General features: G+C 46.4%; 1 protein-coding gene across 3 annotated transcripts in view; it reads right to left on the reverse strand.

The window, feature by feature from the left end:
• The window catches only part of DDX11 (DEAD/H-box helicase 11), a 40,457-nt gene that overhangs the window by 4,073 nt on the left and 20,020 nt on the right, over window positions 1-16,364 (reverse strand). For all 3 annotated transcript variants that reach the window (XR_006294600.1, XM_043563348.1, XM_043563349.1), the window contains 13 exons: window positions 15,909-16,016; window positions 15,596-15,683; window positions 14,981-15,186; window positions 13,238-13,390; window positions 12,539-12,585; window positions 12,121-12,200; window positions 11,168-11,212; window positions 10,987-11,054; window positions 9,432-9,470; window positions 9,054-9,165; window positions 8,803-8,934; window positions 8,192-8,304; window positions 253-325 (listed from right to left, as the gene is read on the reverse strand). Coding sequence is in view for 2 of the 3 variants with exons in the window: in XM_043563348.1 (XP_043419283.1) it covers window positions 253-325; window positions 8,192-8,304; window positions 8,803-8,934; window positions 9,054-9,165; window positions 9,432-9,470; window positions 10,987-11,054; window positions 11,168-11,212; window positions 12,121-12,200; window positions 12,539-12,585; window positions 13,238-13,390; window positions 14,981-15,186; window positions 15,596-15,683; window positions 15,909-16,016 (1,264 nt within the window). In the remaining variant the exon portion in view is untranslated. The remainder of the gene's footprint in view (window positions 1-252; window positions 326-8,191; window positions 8,305-8,802; window positions 8,935-9,053; window positions 9,166-9,431; window positions 9,471-10,986; window positions 11,055-11,167; window positions 11,213-12,120; window positions 12,201-12,538; window positions 12,586-13,237; window positions 13,391-14,980; window positions 15,187-15,595; window positions 15,684-15,908; window positions 16,017-16,364) is intronic.

A 16,364-nucleotide genomic window follows, 5' to 3' on the forward strand; every position in this document is an offset into this window, starting at 1 on the left:
GCAACCTTGTCTTCCATGATAGGAGAACAATTCCAACACTCTGCCACCTGCCCTGCTTCCACAGCGCAGGTGGGCGGGGCTCAGACCTCTCCCAACATAGGCGGAGGGACACAGTGCAGAAGCACGGGGCTAAGTAAGCTCGCCGGAGAGCTGGCAAAGGGAGAAGGTCCCACCTCGTGGCCTCCTCAACTGTGACAATAAGCTGCCAGAGTGTGACACATGGCCCATTCCACCCTGGCCATGGATTCTCACCACAGGAAAACTCCACCACTCGCTCAGCTTCTACCCCAGCACATGCCAGCAGCTGCTCCCGAAAGTCAGACACCTGCAGACCACAACAGCAAGGCTCCATGAGCTCCCCGCAGGCCTGAGCAGGCAGGGGCCTTGACAGGGAGGGGGACAGAGAGAAACACTCCGGGGAAGACAGAAGTCTGGGCTCGAAGGCAGCAAATACATGGGAACAGAAAAAAGAGGTAAAACGTAAGGCAGATAACAAATTGGCAGATAACAAAAAGGAAAAAAAATTACTGATACCCAGTGTTGACAGTCTCACTTAAACTGTGGAAATACCAGGAACACCTGGGTGGCTCAGTCGGTTGGGCATCCAACTTCGGCTCAGGTCATGATCTTGCAGTTTGTGGGTTCAAGCCCCACATCGGGCCCTGTACTGACAGCTCAGGGCCTGGAGCCTACTTCAGATTCTGTGTCTCCCTCTCTCTCTGCCCCTCCCATGCTCATGCTCGCTCTCTCTCTCTCTCTCAAAAAATAAACATTAAAAAAAAATTAAACTGTGGAAACACCAAAGGGAATCTGGTAAACTGGGCACAGTGGACCTTACCCCAGCCCATGCCCACAAGATCACCAGTGGGCATTCAAAACAAAATACACATGGCCAGGCCCCAGCCCACACCACTGAATAAGAACCTCTAGAGGGAAGATAACATGTATTGGCATTTCTTTTTTTTTTTTTAATTTTTTTTTCAACGTTTTTATTTATTTTTGGGACAGAGAGAGACAGAGCATGAACGGGGGAAGGGCAGAGAGAGAGGGAGACACAGAATCGGAAACAGGCTCCAGGCTCCGAGCCATCAGCCCAGAGCCTGACGCAGGGCTCGAACTCACGGACCGCGAGATCGTGATCTGGCTGAAGTCGGACGCTTAACCGACTGCGCCACCCAGGCGCCCCTGTATTGGCATTTCTAAAGAGCTCCAGGGTTTATTGAGTACTCACACTAAACGTCAATGGACTAAATGTTTCAATCAAAAGACACAGGATAACAGAATGGATAAGAAAACAAGATCCATCTATATGCTGTTTACAAGAGACCCACTTTAGACCTAAAGACACCTTCAGATTGAAAGTAAGGGGATGGAGAACAATCTATCATGCTAACGGCTGACAAAAGAAAGCCAGAGTAGCCATACTTCTATCAGACAATCTAGACTTTAAAATAAAGACTGTAACAAGAGATGAAGAAGGACATTATATAATTAAGGGGTCTATCCACCAACAAGATCTAACAATTGTAAACATTTATGTTCCAAATGTGGAAGCACCCAAATATATAAATCAATTAATCACAAACATAAAGAAACTCATTGATAATAATACCATAATAGTAGGAGACTTCAACACCCCACTCACAGCAATGGACAGATCATCTAATCAAAAAATCAACAAGGAAACAATGGCTTTGAATGACATACTGGGCCAGATGGACTTAATAGATATATTCAGAACATTTCATCCTAAAGCACCAGAATATACACTCTGTTCAAGTGCACATGGAACATTCTCCAGAATAGATCACATACTGGGACACAAATCAGCCCTCAACAAGTACAAAAACATCAAGATCATACCGTGCATATTTTCAGACCACAACGCTATGAAACTCGAAATCAACAAGAAAAAACTTGGAAAGATAACAAATATTTGGAGACTAAAGAACATCCTACTAAAGAATGAATGGGCTAACCAAGAAGTTAAAGAGGAAATTCAAAAGTACATGGAAGCCAATGAAAATGGTAACACCACAGCCCAAAACCTCTGGGATGCAGTAAAGGCAGTCATAAGAGAGAAGTATATAGCAATCCAGGCCTTCCTAAAGAAGGAAGAAAGGTCTCAGGTTGTGTAACCTAACATTACACCTTAAAGAGCTGGAAAAAGAAAAAATAAATTCTAAAACCAGCAGAAGACAGGAAATAATAAATATTAGAGGAGAAATCAATGCTATTGAACCCCCCCCCAAAAAAATAGTAAAACAGATCAATGAAACCAGAAGCTGGTTCTTTGAAAGAATTAAGAAAATTGATAAACCACTAGTCAGTTTGATCAAAAAGAAAAAGGACCCAAATAAATAAAGTCAAGAATGAAAGAGGAGTGATCACAACCAACACAGCAGAAATAAAAACAATAAGGGAATATTATGAGCAATCATATGCCAATAAAATGGGCATTCTGGAAGAAATGGACAAATTCCTAGAAACATATAAACTACCAAAACTGAAACAGAAAGAAATAGAAATTTGAACAGACCCATAACCAGTAAAGAAATCGAAGTAGTTATCAAAAATCTCCCAAAAAACAAGAGTCCAGGGCCAGATGGCTTTCCAGGGGAATTCTACCAAATCTTTAAGGAAGAGTTAAAATCTATTCCCTTGAAGCTGTTCCAAAAACTAGAAATGGAAGAAAAACTTCCAAACTCTTTCTATGAAGCCAGCATTACCTTGATTCCAAAACTAGACACAGACCCCAGTAAAAAGGAGAACTACAGACCAATTTCCCTGATGAACGTGGATGCAAAAATCCTCAATAAGATATTAGCCAACCAGATCCAACAATACATTAAAAAAATTATTCACCACGACCAAGTGGGATTTATACCTGGGATGCAGCGCTGGTTCAATATCTGCAAAACAATCAATGCGATGCATCACATCAATAAAAGAAAAGGACAAGAACCATATGATCCTCTCAGTAGACGCAAAGAAAGCATTTGACAAAATACAGCATCCTTTCTTGATAAAAACCCTTAAGAAAGTAGGGATAGAAGGATTATACTTTGAGATCATAAAAGCCATATATGAAAGACCCAATGCTAATATCCTCCTCAGTGGGGAAAAACTGAGAGCTTTCCCCCTAAGGTCAGGAACAAGACAGAGATGTCCACTATCACCACTGCTATTCAACATGGTAGTGGAAATCTTAGCCTCTGCAATCAGACAACACAAAGAAATAAAGGTATCCAAATCGGCCAGGAGGAGGTCAAACTCTCACTCTTCGCGGATGACATGATACTGTATATGGAAAACCCAAAATTCCACCAAAAAATTGCTAGAACTGATCCAAGAATTCAGCAAAGTGGCAGGATATAAAATCAATGAACAGAAATCAGTTACATTCCAATACACCAACAATGAAGCAACAGAAAGAGAAATCAAGGAATCGATACCATTTACAATTGCACCAAAAACCATAAAATACCTAGGAATAAATCTAACCAAAGAGGTGAAAAATTTATACACTGAAAACTAGAGAAAGCTTATGAAAGAAATTGAAGAAGACACAAAAAAATGGAAAAAGATTCCATGCTCCTGGATAGGAAGAACAAATATTGTTAAAATGTCAATACTACCCAAAGCAATCTACATATTCAATGCAATACCTATCAAAATAACACCACCACTCTTCACAGAGCTAGAACAAACAACCCTAAAATCTGTGTGGAACCAGAAAAGACCCCGAATAGCCAAAGCGATCTTGAAAACCAAAGCAGGAGGCATCACGATCCAGACTTCACGTTGTATTGCAAAGCTGTAATCATAAAGACAGTATGGTACTGGCACAGGAACAGACACTCAGATCAATGGAACAGAATAGAGAACCCAGAAATGGATTACAAATGCATGGCCAACTAATCTTTGACAAAGCAGGAAGAATATCCAATGGAATAAAGACAAGTCTCTTCAAATCATCTTGGGAAAACTGGACAGCATCATGCAGAAGAATGAACCAAGACCACTTTCTTACACCATACACAGAAATAAACTCAAAGTAGATGAAAGACCTAAATGTAAGACAGGAGCCATCAAAATCCTGAAGGAGAAAGCAGGTGAAAACCTCTTTGACCTTGGCTGCAGCACTTCTTACTCAACATGTCTTCAGAGGCAAGGGAAACAAAAGCAAAAATGAACTATTGGGACCTCACCAAAATAAAAAGCTTCAGCACAGCAAAGGAAACAATCAGCAAAACTAAAAAGCAACTGGATGAAATGAAAGAAGATATTTGCAAATGACATATTAGATAAAGGGTTAGTATCCAAAATCTATAAAGAACTTATCAAATTCAATACCCAAAAAACAAATAATCCATTGAAGAAATAGGCAAAAGACATGAATAGACCTTCTCCAAAGAAAACATCCAGATGGCCAACCGACACATGAAAAAATGCTCAACTTCACTCATCATCAGGGAAATACAAATCAAAACCACAATGAGATACCACCATACACCTGTCAGAATGGCTAACATTAACAACTCAGGCAACAATAAATGTTGGCAAGGATGCAGAGAAAGAGGATCTCTTTTGCATTGTTGGGGGCAATGCAAGCTGGTGCAGCCCCTCTGGAAAACAGTATGGAGGTTCCTCAAAAAATTAAAAATAGAACTATCCTATGACCCAGCAATTGCACTACTAGGTATTTATCCAAGGGATACAGGTATGCTGTTTCAAAGGGGCACATGCACCCCCATGTTTATAGCAGCACTATCAACAATAGCCAAAGTATGGAAAGAGCCCAAGTGTTCATCGATGGATGAATGGATAGATGTGGTATATATATACAATGGAGTATTACTCGGCAATCAAAAAGAATGAAATCTTGCCATTCGCAACTACATGGATAGAACTAGAGGGTATTAGGGGCACCTGGGTGGCTCAGTCGGTTGAACGTCCGACTTTGGCTCAGGTCATGATCTCACAGCTCGTGAGTTCAAGCCCCGCGTCAGGCTCTGTGCTGACAGTTCAGAGCCTGGAGCCTGCTTCAGATTCTGGGTCTCCCTCTCTCTCTCCTGCTCATGCTGTCTCTGTCTCTCAAAAATAAGTAAAATAAACATTAAAAAAAAAAAAGAACTAGAGGGTATTATGCTAAGCGAAATTAGAGAAAGACAAATATCATCTGACTTCACTCATATGAAGATTTTAAGATACAAAACAGGTGAACATAAGGGAAGGGTAGCAAAAATAATATAGAAACAGGGAGGGAGACAAAATATAAGAGACTCTTAAATATGGAGAACAAACAGAGGGTTACTGGAGGGGTTTGGGGAGGGGGGATGGGCTAAATGGGTAAGGGGCACTAAGGAATCTACTCCTGAAATCACTGTTGCACTATATGCTAAGTTGGATGTAAATTAAAATAATTAATTAATTAATTAAAAAATTAAAAAAAAAAAAAAAAAAAGAGTTCCAGGGTTTTCACCTATTGAATTGGCAAAAATCCCAAAGTGTCTCCCTCTGTAGGCACATACACACAGTGCTGGTGGAAGAGAGAACAGTACAGCTCCAGCTGGGGGGGAATATGGCAATATTTAATAAATCGGATGTATTTTTATCTTTCAACCTGGCAGCCCCCCTACCTAGAAGTCCCCTCTGAGCATACAGCTCCACAAACCAACCCATGCACAAGGATACTTCCTGTGCAGTGATCCCCTTCAGAAGGGGTCAGCTGAAAGCATCACGCTGGATCCTGCCAGCGCAGAGCTCCGCGGCCAGCAAGAGGTGCACAGATGGCACTGGCTACTGAATGGCGTGCCACAACACACTGGTGACTAAAAACCAGTTATGCTTTGATGTAAAAGACAAAGGAAAGGAAAAAATAAGTACATATATTTGCTTATTTCTGGAGAAAAATAAAATGAAAGCATAGAAAGACTAGGAGTAAGAAAAATGATAACCTATGGGCATGGGGAACAGGCTGGAAATGGATGGAAGTAAGACTTCCTGAATGCATCTTTTTTTTTTTTTTTAATGTTTGTTTATATTTGAGAGAGAAAGAGACAGAACATGAGCTGGGGAGGGGCAGCAAGAGAGGGAGACACAGAATCTGAAGCAGGCTCCAGGCTCTGAGCTGTCAGCACAGAGCCTAATGTGGGGCTCAAACCCATGGACCAGGAGATCATGACCTGAGCAGAAGTCAGATGCTTAGCCAACTGAGCCACCCAGGCGCCCCTGAATGTATCTTCCATGCAGTTTTGACTTTTGAACCATACAGGTGTTTACTTATTTTAAAAATATAATTAAGTCTAGGGGCACCTGACTAGGTGGCTCAGTTGGTTGAGCAACCGACTTTGGCTCAGGTCATCATCTCACAGCTTGTGAGTTCGAGCCCAGCGTCGGGCTCTGTGCTGACAGCTCAGAGCCTGGAGCCTGCTTCAGATTCTGTGTGTGTCTCTCTCTCTGCCCCTAACCCACTTGCATTCTGTCTCTCTCTCAAAAATAAGCATTAAAAAAAAAAATATATATATATATATATATATGTCTAAAATGAAAAATCAAACTCTAAAACTGAAAACACATGGCAACAAAGAAAGCCTAACTCTCTGTCACATTCACAACATAAGCACACAAAGCAACGCCTGACTTCAAGTGACTTCAGATCCTTAGTGACCATACATCCTTAGTAGGATATACCTAAGGGCAAAAAATAAATGCAAAGAAATGAAATTTCCATCAATAGTTTATTGTTAGAATAATACTGTATATGAAACTATTTTAGTATATCTTAAGTGTATTATGGGACGTAGCAAATAAGTAGTTACGTCAATGTAATGAGAAACCAAACATTCAGCTCAAGAGAAAAGACATACAGTGTAAGGTCAAATAACTGACTGATGTTCATTTAGAAATATCAATATGGACTCATGGTTTTTTAAAACCATTTTCCCCAGTCTACAAGAAGGCCTAAAAACATTTATAATCCAGGAGTACCACAAACACCCCAATACCCAGATATTGGTTTTTAAACACCAATCCCCAATAAAAGAAACCAGGTTATCTTAGAAAAATGAATGATCCCAGATACGGGATAAAGAAGGCATAAGGTGGCTGGGATGTTTCATCTTGCCAGAAAGCAAGAAAGCATCCCAAGGCTAGTGGGGCCTCATCAAGGACCAGAGGCAGCACGTCAGGCTGTCTGAGACACCTGGGCATTGAAAGCAGCAACGACTATAGATGCTTTTAATACATGAACAAAAATATACAAGTCTATAGAAAAGAAAGAAAAGTTGGAAACTAATAAAGCAATGGGGGATTCTAGCGGCTGAGGTTAGAAACGAATGACTGCGTGGGCGCTGAGGAGCCTTCCACCAAAGTCCTGGGCCAGGTGTACCTTAAGGACAGAACCGCTGTGCAGAGACGTGGTTCTGTTTGCCACTGTGTTGCTTAAAACAGAGAAAGACTGGAAATCACCTAAATATCTAACAAAAGAAGAGTAGTTCTATAAGATATAACATATTCATGTAACAGAAAAAAATACAGCCAGAGCATGGTGGAATAAATACATACTGCTGACAAGGAAAAATGTCTATGACATTTGTTGCTGAGTGAAAAAAGCCAATCACAGCAACAGCATGTAGAGATACAGATTTTTGTTTTTAAAATATGTATGTATATTTGTAAAAATTATGCACACAAAGACTAGTATAATGATATACACTAAAATAAAACCTTTCGCTGGTGGAATTATCATCTATTTTTTTTTCCTGCTTTTGCTGGTCTCTGCTTTCTACAACGAAAACATAATACTTTCCTAAATACGTGTGTGTGTATATAAATTTATAAAAGAAAGGAAAGGTCGTATCTATGGTGGGTATAAGGAGTGAATGGCACTAAAATGGGGGCCTGAAATTCCAGAACGGCTATCTTTGGGAGAAGTGCGGTACCTAACCTACAAAAGCACCAAATCAGCAGCCATGTGCCTCCCTCCACCCCCACTGCCCACTCCACCCCTGCCCCAGGCTAAAGGCCCAGGCATGAGACAGCACAGCAATGCCACCTGGTGGACGCTGCTTGGCCTGTTCAAGCTGACCCCTTTCTGGTTTGGGGGCCCACTGGACAGCGCCTCTTCCCCCTGTCCCTGTCTCATCCCAGCACTCGGGGCACAAGAGGCTGGGTCTGGTTCCCTTACCGGCTGCATGGTGCCGCCTGCAATGACCACTGCCCGGCATTCCTTCACCACTTGGGCAAAGTGCACGGCTGGATTCAGGAGCAGGAATTTGAGGCTGCTCTGACTAAGACTTCCTGAAAAAAAGACAGAGCCAGCTGGGGAAGGAGGGGGTGGTTTGCAGGCAGGCCGAACAAAGACTTCCATGAGTCTGAGGCAAACGGGAGCTCAGTTGGGTCCATGAAGGAGCCACTAGATACACCACTTTCCCTTTTGATTAGATTCCATTCAAAGTGCAGGACAAGCCCGAGGCAGACAGCACTACCAGCTCCTTTTGCACATGAAGACTGAGGTTCAGAGTGATAGACACAGCTTGGAGGTGACGGAATCAAGACTCAAACCAAAACTCACATACCTGTAACCAGTAGGCTATACAACTTCTCTCATAACCTGGCATGAGATGCCAGCCTCCCTAGTGCCTCACATCCCTCCTCACCGCACCTACACCAGCCCACCCAGGCTACAGAGGACCAGTTTTCACCACCTTGTCTCCTCGTCCTAACCCAGAGAGGTGCAAGGCAGAATCTTTTCATGCTTTGGTTTCCCGGCTCCATGCTGATTCCTCCTTGGACTACCTTGGCGGTTCAGGATGACCCTGCCATCCTGGTTGGCAGTGGTGAGGGCTGCAAGGAAGCCTTCGATGTGCATCAGCGGGGAAGCAGACCGTGGCACCCTGGCCTCTCCCTCATCTCCGTGGGGCACGGGAGCTGCACAGAGCAGAAGGAAGACAGTCTGGGACCACAGATGAGGCAGGAGAGGAGTCCACGCGTGAGGGATGGATATTCTTGGCCCCCACCTGCAGCCCTGTCTCCCCCTCTTGACTCACTCTCGGTCAATGCGGGCTGCAGGCTCTGTAGGAAGTGCTGGAACCCAGCCAGTCTGGACTGCTCCCTGGAGGATGCAAGGACCGTGCCATACCTTTCTGTGAAGCCAAAGAGCTGGGACGGGGAGAGAGAGCACAGGGAGGAATGAGGGTGCAGCAGTGGGAGCCCAGGCTGGAGGTTCTGCTGCACCCCACACAGCCCACAACTTGCCCCCTAACACAAGGCATCTTGGCACCCCCTCCCGACACAGCAAGCAGCCCTGCAGTAAGAAGGGAGCAGGGGTGACTTGGGGCTCCAAAGGGCAGGGGAGAGCAAGATACTGGGAGGGCAGGAGGTGGAGTGCTGTGGAGCCTGGCCAGACCCAGGAAAAGAGGCTGTACCTTTCTGCTGACCATGCTCTTTTCACAGTAGCGCCGCACCTGCAAAAGCAAACCACTGCAGGCACATGCAACAATTAGGCTGGGAAAAAAAAAAAAACACCACCTTCCAAAACCCCAGGGAGCATGATTCATTGACAGCTCCTGAGGAACCCAGCCTCCTTGTGGCCAACCGGGTCAACCTCCTTTCTGAGGTCACTCCTCTCCCACCACCCCCACATACAACACGGCGCTCTCCCACAAGAGCAACCTTCATGCACATGGCCTCCTCACTAACGTCTGCATAGCCCCAACCCTCTCTAAAGGTTCTTGGTGACAGGTCTTCTGTGCTCTCCTTCAATATGACAGCACCTAAGATGAACCCTGAAAAGATTAAGAGTTTAAAAAAAAACACATACGAGCAAAGGCACAGAGAGGGTAAAGCTTGGGGCTTGTTCGGGGGCCCTCCAGTGTGTACAACATGTGCAGCTTGGAAAGGAAGACAGGGAGTTGAAGCCTTTGAAGATTTCTAAAAAGGGCACTATCTTCCAGTGAGGACTCACCAGATGACAGTGTAGGAAAGATTTGAGAAGGGACAGAGAGTGAAGCCAGGAAGAGCGGAAAGGAGGCGAGAGGAAACGAGCCGGCCCTGAAGTGGCAGCTGTGGGATTGGAAAAGCGGTGGGAGTTCGAGTGCTCCTTCCAGCTCTGAGGCCCGGCAACTGTTTGGATGTGGGACCCAAAGGAAGAAGAAAGGCATCAAAATGGCCTCAACCGGTCAGATGGGGTAATGGCAGTGACCGTGATCAAAACAGGTAAGCTGGTTTGAAGAAAAATGGGAAGGCAGGAGGGAAGCAAGCAGGGTCTCAAGGCTAAGCCAGGGCTCACATGCTGCCTCCCACACCAGGCACCATTTGCTCACTCATGTATGGCTAGTACATGTCGTCCTGGGGAAACCTCACCCAGCCCTGGTTTCCTCTGCTTCTGAATAGTGATGGTACCTCCTACTGTGGGGTCCCAGAACCTGGTGCACTGCCTTAGACACAGCAAGTGCTCTGTATTTTTAGTAATTTGGAATCGCTAAGTTGTGAGTCAAGTGATGGCAGCAGTACCCCGAACAGTAGGTCTGGAGCAGGCAGACACCTGCGGCTGGTGTGCAAGGATGGGGGCGGGTCACGCAGAGTGGCCCAGGGAGTGTTCTCAGCCACCTCAGCCCAATAGCAGGATGGTGCTCACAAAGCTGACCTGCTCTTTCTAGTCCAGGGCAAAGACTGGGCCAGAAGAAAGATGGAACGAGGTAAAGGACCTGGGAGTTTCTATCTGTGCTTACATGGTAAATGAAAGGAAGCTTTTCTCACCAATCCCTAGGACCCTTCACTCTGGATTGAAGATTTTTTTCTTGCTGGCACTTTAAGGGTTAATTACAAACATCTATGCTGTAGATCCTCAGACTTCTAGACTGACTCACAACAGAAGAAATTTACTTTTTATTCCTTCCAGTCTTAACACAGTGCTCTGCTCGCAGGTGGCGGTAAGGATAAGGAAACTGGGCGCTGACACAGAAGGGGGAGAACCTCTACCTTGAACAAGTTGATGTTGTCGATCTGGCTCTGAAAGAGAAAGTCATTGATGGTCTTCAGCTCTGTCCCTAAGGATAAACAAAGAAGGGCCTTGGAATCCTTGCTCTGAAGACCACAGGCCCAGAGGTGAGCTCAGAAACGGCTCAGACCATCTCTGAGTCTCTGAAGGCCACCCTCTTACCTGTTTGCGAAAGGCTCTGTGTGTTGGGATTTTGCTTAATGTTTCCTAAAACAGAATTCAAGCAGGTCAGGATGGGGATCCTCTGCCCCCCACCCCCATCCTCTCACACATTTTGTGTGTACGCTATTTGACGTACTCATCAAATAAGAGCATTCACATGTAAACAGGTTTTTTGCCATTTATGGCACCCGAAGAACCCACTGAAAGGGTGGGAAGCTCTAGGAAGCCTCAAAATCTAACCCACATTTGCATATGGAGCCCAAAGCCTTGTTATCTCATTCTTTTCACACCTCCTCCAAGGAGGCTGGGGCCAAGGGACCACCCACTTTACGCAGGTGCAAAGAGTTGTCCAGGCTGCACAGTGGCCAGTGGCAAGGTAGAGGTGGAAGGGAGGAACACCGACATTAGACAAAATCCCTCCAGTGGAACGCCGCACTGGTTTTCCAGAACTTTGGCTTCTAGGAAAGCCTTCAAATGACAGCCATATATATAGCAAAGGAAAGGGTAGGTGACACAGAATTGTGCAAAGCAGTATGGAACCTAGAGCCAGAAGCCTCTAGTCTCTCCTACTAGGTTCATGAAGCAGAGGCAGGTCACATCTCTGAGCTTTAGTTGACTCCTCTGTCAACAACAGTGAGTGTGCCTGTGCAGCTATCCTCACAGGAGCACTCCAAAGTAACGTCACCCGTTTCTATTACACTATGCTGTTATTACTACCTGAGAAGTAAGGTCTGGCAAAATAAAAAGGACTCAGGGAAATATAAACTAGAAACCTAAAAAAGGATCTATGGTCAGACAATTCAACAAAGCTATGAAAAATAAGAATCTTCTAAATCAATGGCCAAGACAATTCTTGAGGACACAGAAATCCCAGGCGTCCTGACTGGCATCCAGAGAGGGGACTGCAGCAAGCTTAGCAGGCCAGGGACTGGGGTGGGCATAGTGCTCCTTACCTCCCAACACAGTCACAAACTGCTCCAACAGATACAGGAGCTGTTTGATGTACATCAAGTTCTTGGCCTTCAGACGCTTCCTGAGGAGACACCAACGGACATCAAGTGGTAGCACTCCCCAAGCTGCTTCCCTTCCAAATGCCCCAAGTTGTGGCCTTTCTGTCCAGTGTCTTTCAAGGTAGACCACAGTGACAAATATGGTCCCAGAGAAAAAGGCTGGCCGTGGCCCAAGGCCTTCACAGCCAGCTGTTGTGTCCCAAGCACCCTCGGCCTATGTGGGGTACACACCACTGTAAACAGGAGGTAAACAGCACCCTGGCCCACTCGGTGTGGTGCCTGGGCCAGAGATGGAGACCCAAGTGCCTTCTCCCAGAGACTGAGCAGGATTTCCCTTCCCCCTCAGGAGGCAGTATCTTACCCATATCGTTCCATATACTGGAGCAACTGGGAATGGGCCTGGCAGAACTGGAGAGAACAGAGAACAGGTGTGAAGGCGGCCCAGGCTCTGAGCAAGCAGCCTAGGGCTGTGCCAATGATATCTTAGATCATGCCTAGAAGATGCTAGCCAGGACACCTCATGGGAAACAACCAAGGTGAAGAGAGCAGCACACTGCTTATGCCCCCCTGAATTTCAAGAGTTCTCAACGTTAACTAGGAATACCAGCCTGCACAGAGGCAGCGTGGGGTTTCACAATACTGTGTATGCTGCATGGCACAGAGGAGATAATCGATAAATAGTGGCTTTCAGAAATACTGAGAACCCCTCAAAGCAACAATAATGATGTCCAACCATGTGAGGACCCTGCTTCCCTCACCCCACTGTCCTGGGTTATAGAGAACTGGCTGGTACCACCCTGGGCTGGAGGGACTCAGGATGACATACGCCAGTGAGGAACAAGGAAATGAGTCACCTTGTCTGCGCTGGGTGCCAGCATTTCTAAGATCTGGGTCCCCGTAGTTCTAGCCAGTCCGCCCCTGACGAGGCCACTGCCTCGACTCAGTGCACCCTTCCCCACACCATTGCCAGATGAATTCCAGGTCTAGGCACTTGGAGAGATGATCCACATCCCTCTTCCCCACAGCAGGCACTGGCCCAAAAAGGGAGAGGCCGACCCACCTGGGAACCGCTGACCTCTGCACTGTAGATGCCCGTGATGGTGTCAATCAGGTTGTGAGCCTCGTCAATGACTACCACCTGTCCCTGCAGCCGGATCCCTGCGGCCTGGCGGGTGGCCCCGTGCAGCAGCATCTGGTAGGGCAGCACCACGAGCTGGGAGGAGGGGGCGACCACCTGAGCAGGGCTGGGCTCCTTGCCACAACAGCCCCACCTGCTCTAAGCTCCTGGTGTGAGTGGTTTCATTTCCCAACCAGAATACGTATAGGGGCATTCAAGAGTGAAAGCTCTAGCAAAGCCCTGTGCTTTTAGCAACAGACCCCCTCTTCAGGTTTTATGTAGAACATGAAATATGAAACAGACATAACTGGGGCCAATCTGAATCTGACTGAACCAAGAGTGGCGGTGGGCAGAGGGGAGCAGAGAGAAGCGTGGAACCCCTGCTTAGCCTTATCCATACCCGCGAGGTAGCCCCTGAGGCACCCGAGGTTCCTCAAAACACTGTGAAAACCAGTGGTGTACTAGTAGGTAGCCCTGGGTTCTGGTCTTGGAGCTGTTATTTCCCAGCTAAATGACTCTGGGAAGAGTGACTTAATCTTTCTCCGCCTCAATTTCTTCATCTGCAAAATGATAAACTCTATCTCAAATAAGGGCTAAGGGGTGGAGGGTAAACAAAAAAGCATTCCATGAATTTTTAGGTGCTCTCTGTGATGATGATTTTACAGTTAAAAGAATACTGATAGAGTGAAAATCCAGAAAACTAGAAACTTAAGGCCCAGCTTTAATACTGGTTCCATTACTCACCCACTAAGAGAAAACAGATATATCACTTAACCTTTCTGGGCCTGTGTCCTCATATGGATATGAGAACATATGGATAATACTTGCCTTTGCTTTTTTAGTAGGATACTACAAAGCAAAAATGAGGTGAAAAGTATCTCAAAAAGTTAAGATCATGAAAATCTCAGGACATCTTACTATATTTGCACACAGGTATCTATGGCACTAATCTTGCAATGTGGCAAACAGACCCCAGGCATGGCATGCAACAATGCTGAGGGCTGGGAGGGTTCTGGAATTTAATTCTGAGCACCCACGCAACACGGTTCAACGTAGTATATTAATGAGCACTTAACTGCCTTGTAAAATTATTACTCATGTTCCCTGAATCACTGAAAACCTACCTAATCTCTTCTTTCTTATATGGAAGTCTCCATAATCGAAACCCTATTTCCAAAAGCCATTCAAATTAAGAAGTGGCAGTTAGACAGTAAAATCGTACCAAATAACAATGGTATTTTTGATCTGGCAAACCGGCAGTTTTTCTGTTTAAAGATGACACCAAATGTGGCAAGTCTAGAGAAGACTGTCTTCTCACACACTGGTGGGTAGGTTCCTCCGAAAGGCCATCTGGGAACACGTTTCTGGTACAGCACCCTTACTTCATCCCCTCAGCTTTCACCCCCGACTCTGTGTTTTCACTAGGACTGCACACCCCTTCCTGGCTTTTATCTGCTGTCCCCAATAATGCCAACTATTCCTGCAACCCAGAGCCACAAGGCACCTGGGGCCGCCTCTGACTCTACGCACCAGGCGTGTGGGTGACAGGTCACCGGTGTGCAGTGTGTTGGTCAGTCCAACCATGGCCAGTGACATCCTCCCAAATTAAGAGGAATGAGGAAACTCCTTGGGGCTGAGGCCACAGTTAGAGCCAAGAGTGACTGCCCAACCCTCCAGGGTCTTCACCTGGGCTGCTGGAATGGCAAACCGGCTCCCGTAATAGGGACAGGCCCGAGCCTCCTTCCCCAGGGACACCAGCTGCTCGATGTCCTTCACCCCCACCAGGACCTCATCTCGGAGGAGCTGCAGCTGCTCATAGCTGTAGAAGGGGCATGCGGCCTGGTGCTCCTGCCTTCTCCTCTTGGGCTTCTCATCCTCAGCTCTGCTCTTCTCTGAGGGGCACAGGCACAAGGGGGCAAAGGCAGAAAGAATGGTAAGTGTCCATGGGGTCAGGAGCCCAATTCCATAGGGTGGGGTCCGATAAACCCTTCCCAGTACTGCTCGGTACTCAGCACACCATTCTGGTATTTTACTTGGTATTCGCTAGAAAAAGCCAGTAAAATCATCTCAGAGCCAGGGTTCTGAACTAGACACTGACCCAAAAAGCAAAACGCCTTTTGCCAAGGAGATGGTCTTTAGGAAGGACCCGGCCGTCTGCTCTGCCGTCACTGCCATTTAAGACACTATTTCCCACATCCTTGTCCACTTCTGCCCCACTCCCGACCCCTTCCCAGTACTGCCTGAGGCTACACGACAGTCCCAGAGCTCTTTGCTGCACAGCTCCAGGGTGCTGGCGGCTACCGTGTTTACTTCTCTGCATCTCCATGCAGCGGTCATTGATAAGCTGCGCAGAACCCAGGTTTTTCACATCTTCATTTATACAAAGATTCTAGAAGACAGAGGATAAAGAAAAAGTCAACACAATGGTCCCGGCTACGTGATACACAGCAACCCTCCAGAGCCTGCCTAGCCCCCCAAGGACCAGAAGAGGCCGATCCTCCCACCGCTCGGCCTGCCTCAGACCCACAATTCTTCTATGTCTGGAAGAAGAAGACGAAGGCCCAGGGAAGGGAGCAGGTTGGCACCCGAGCCAAGACCCACTGCCTCTGTTTACCTGCCGAGAGCCGAGGGAGACAAGCCGGGTGTCCTTGCCAAAGGGGCTTCTCTGCACCTCGTGCACAAACTGGGCCAGCTGGGAGTGCGTCCGACTGCAGTAGTAAATCTGCTCCGAGAAAAAGCAGGGTATTTCAAAGAGGAGACCACAATTTCTCCAAATATTGTCTGCACATCAAGGAATACATGGTCTAATAGGCTGAGGGATTGGGGACAGTGGCCACAAATACACAAACTTAAAGCAAGGGGACTCTGTCCCACAGCAGATCTCAGTTAACACAGGGCCGGGGCAGTCCCCACCATCCCCTCAGCTCCAGAAGGTCACGAGAACACCCACGACATGGAGCGCCTCCCATCAGTCCTGCTCAGCCGCTAATCCAGCCACTTTACAGGGCTTGTTCATCTCAGGACAGGCCGCCTCCCTGAGCTGTGGTTCCCAAATGGGAAAGAGTAGATT

This window comes from Prionailurus bengalensis, chromosome B4 (genome assembly GCF_016509475.1).
Source record: "Prionailurus bengalensis isolate Pbe53 chromosome B4, Fcat_Pben_1.1_paternal_pri, whole genome shotgun sequence".
NCBI lineage: Eukaryota > Metazoa > Chordata > Mammalia > Carnivora > Felidae > Prionailurus > Prionailurus bengalensis.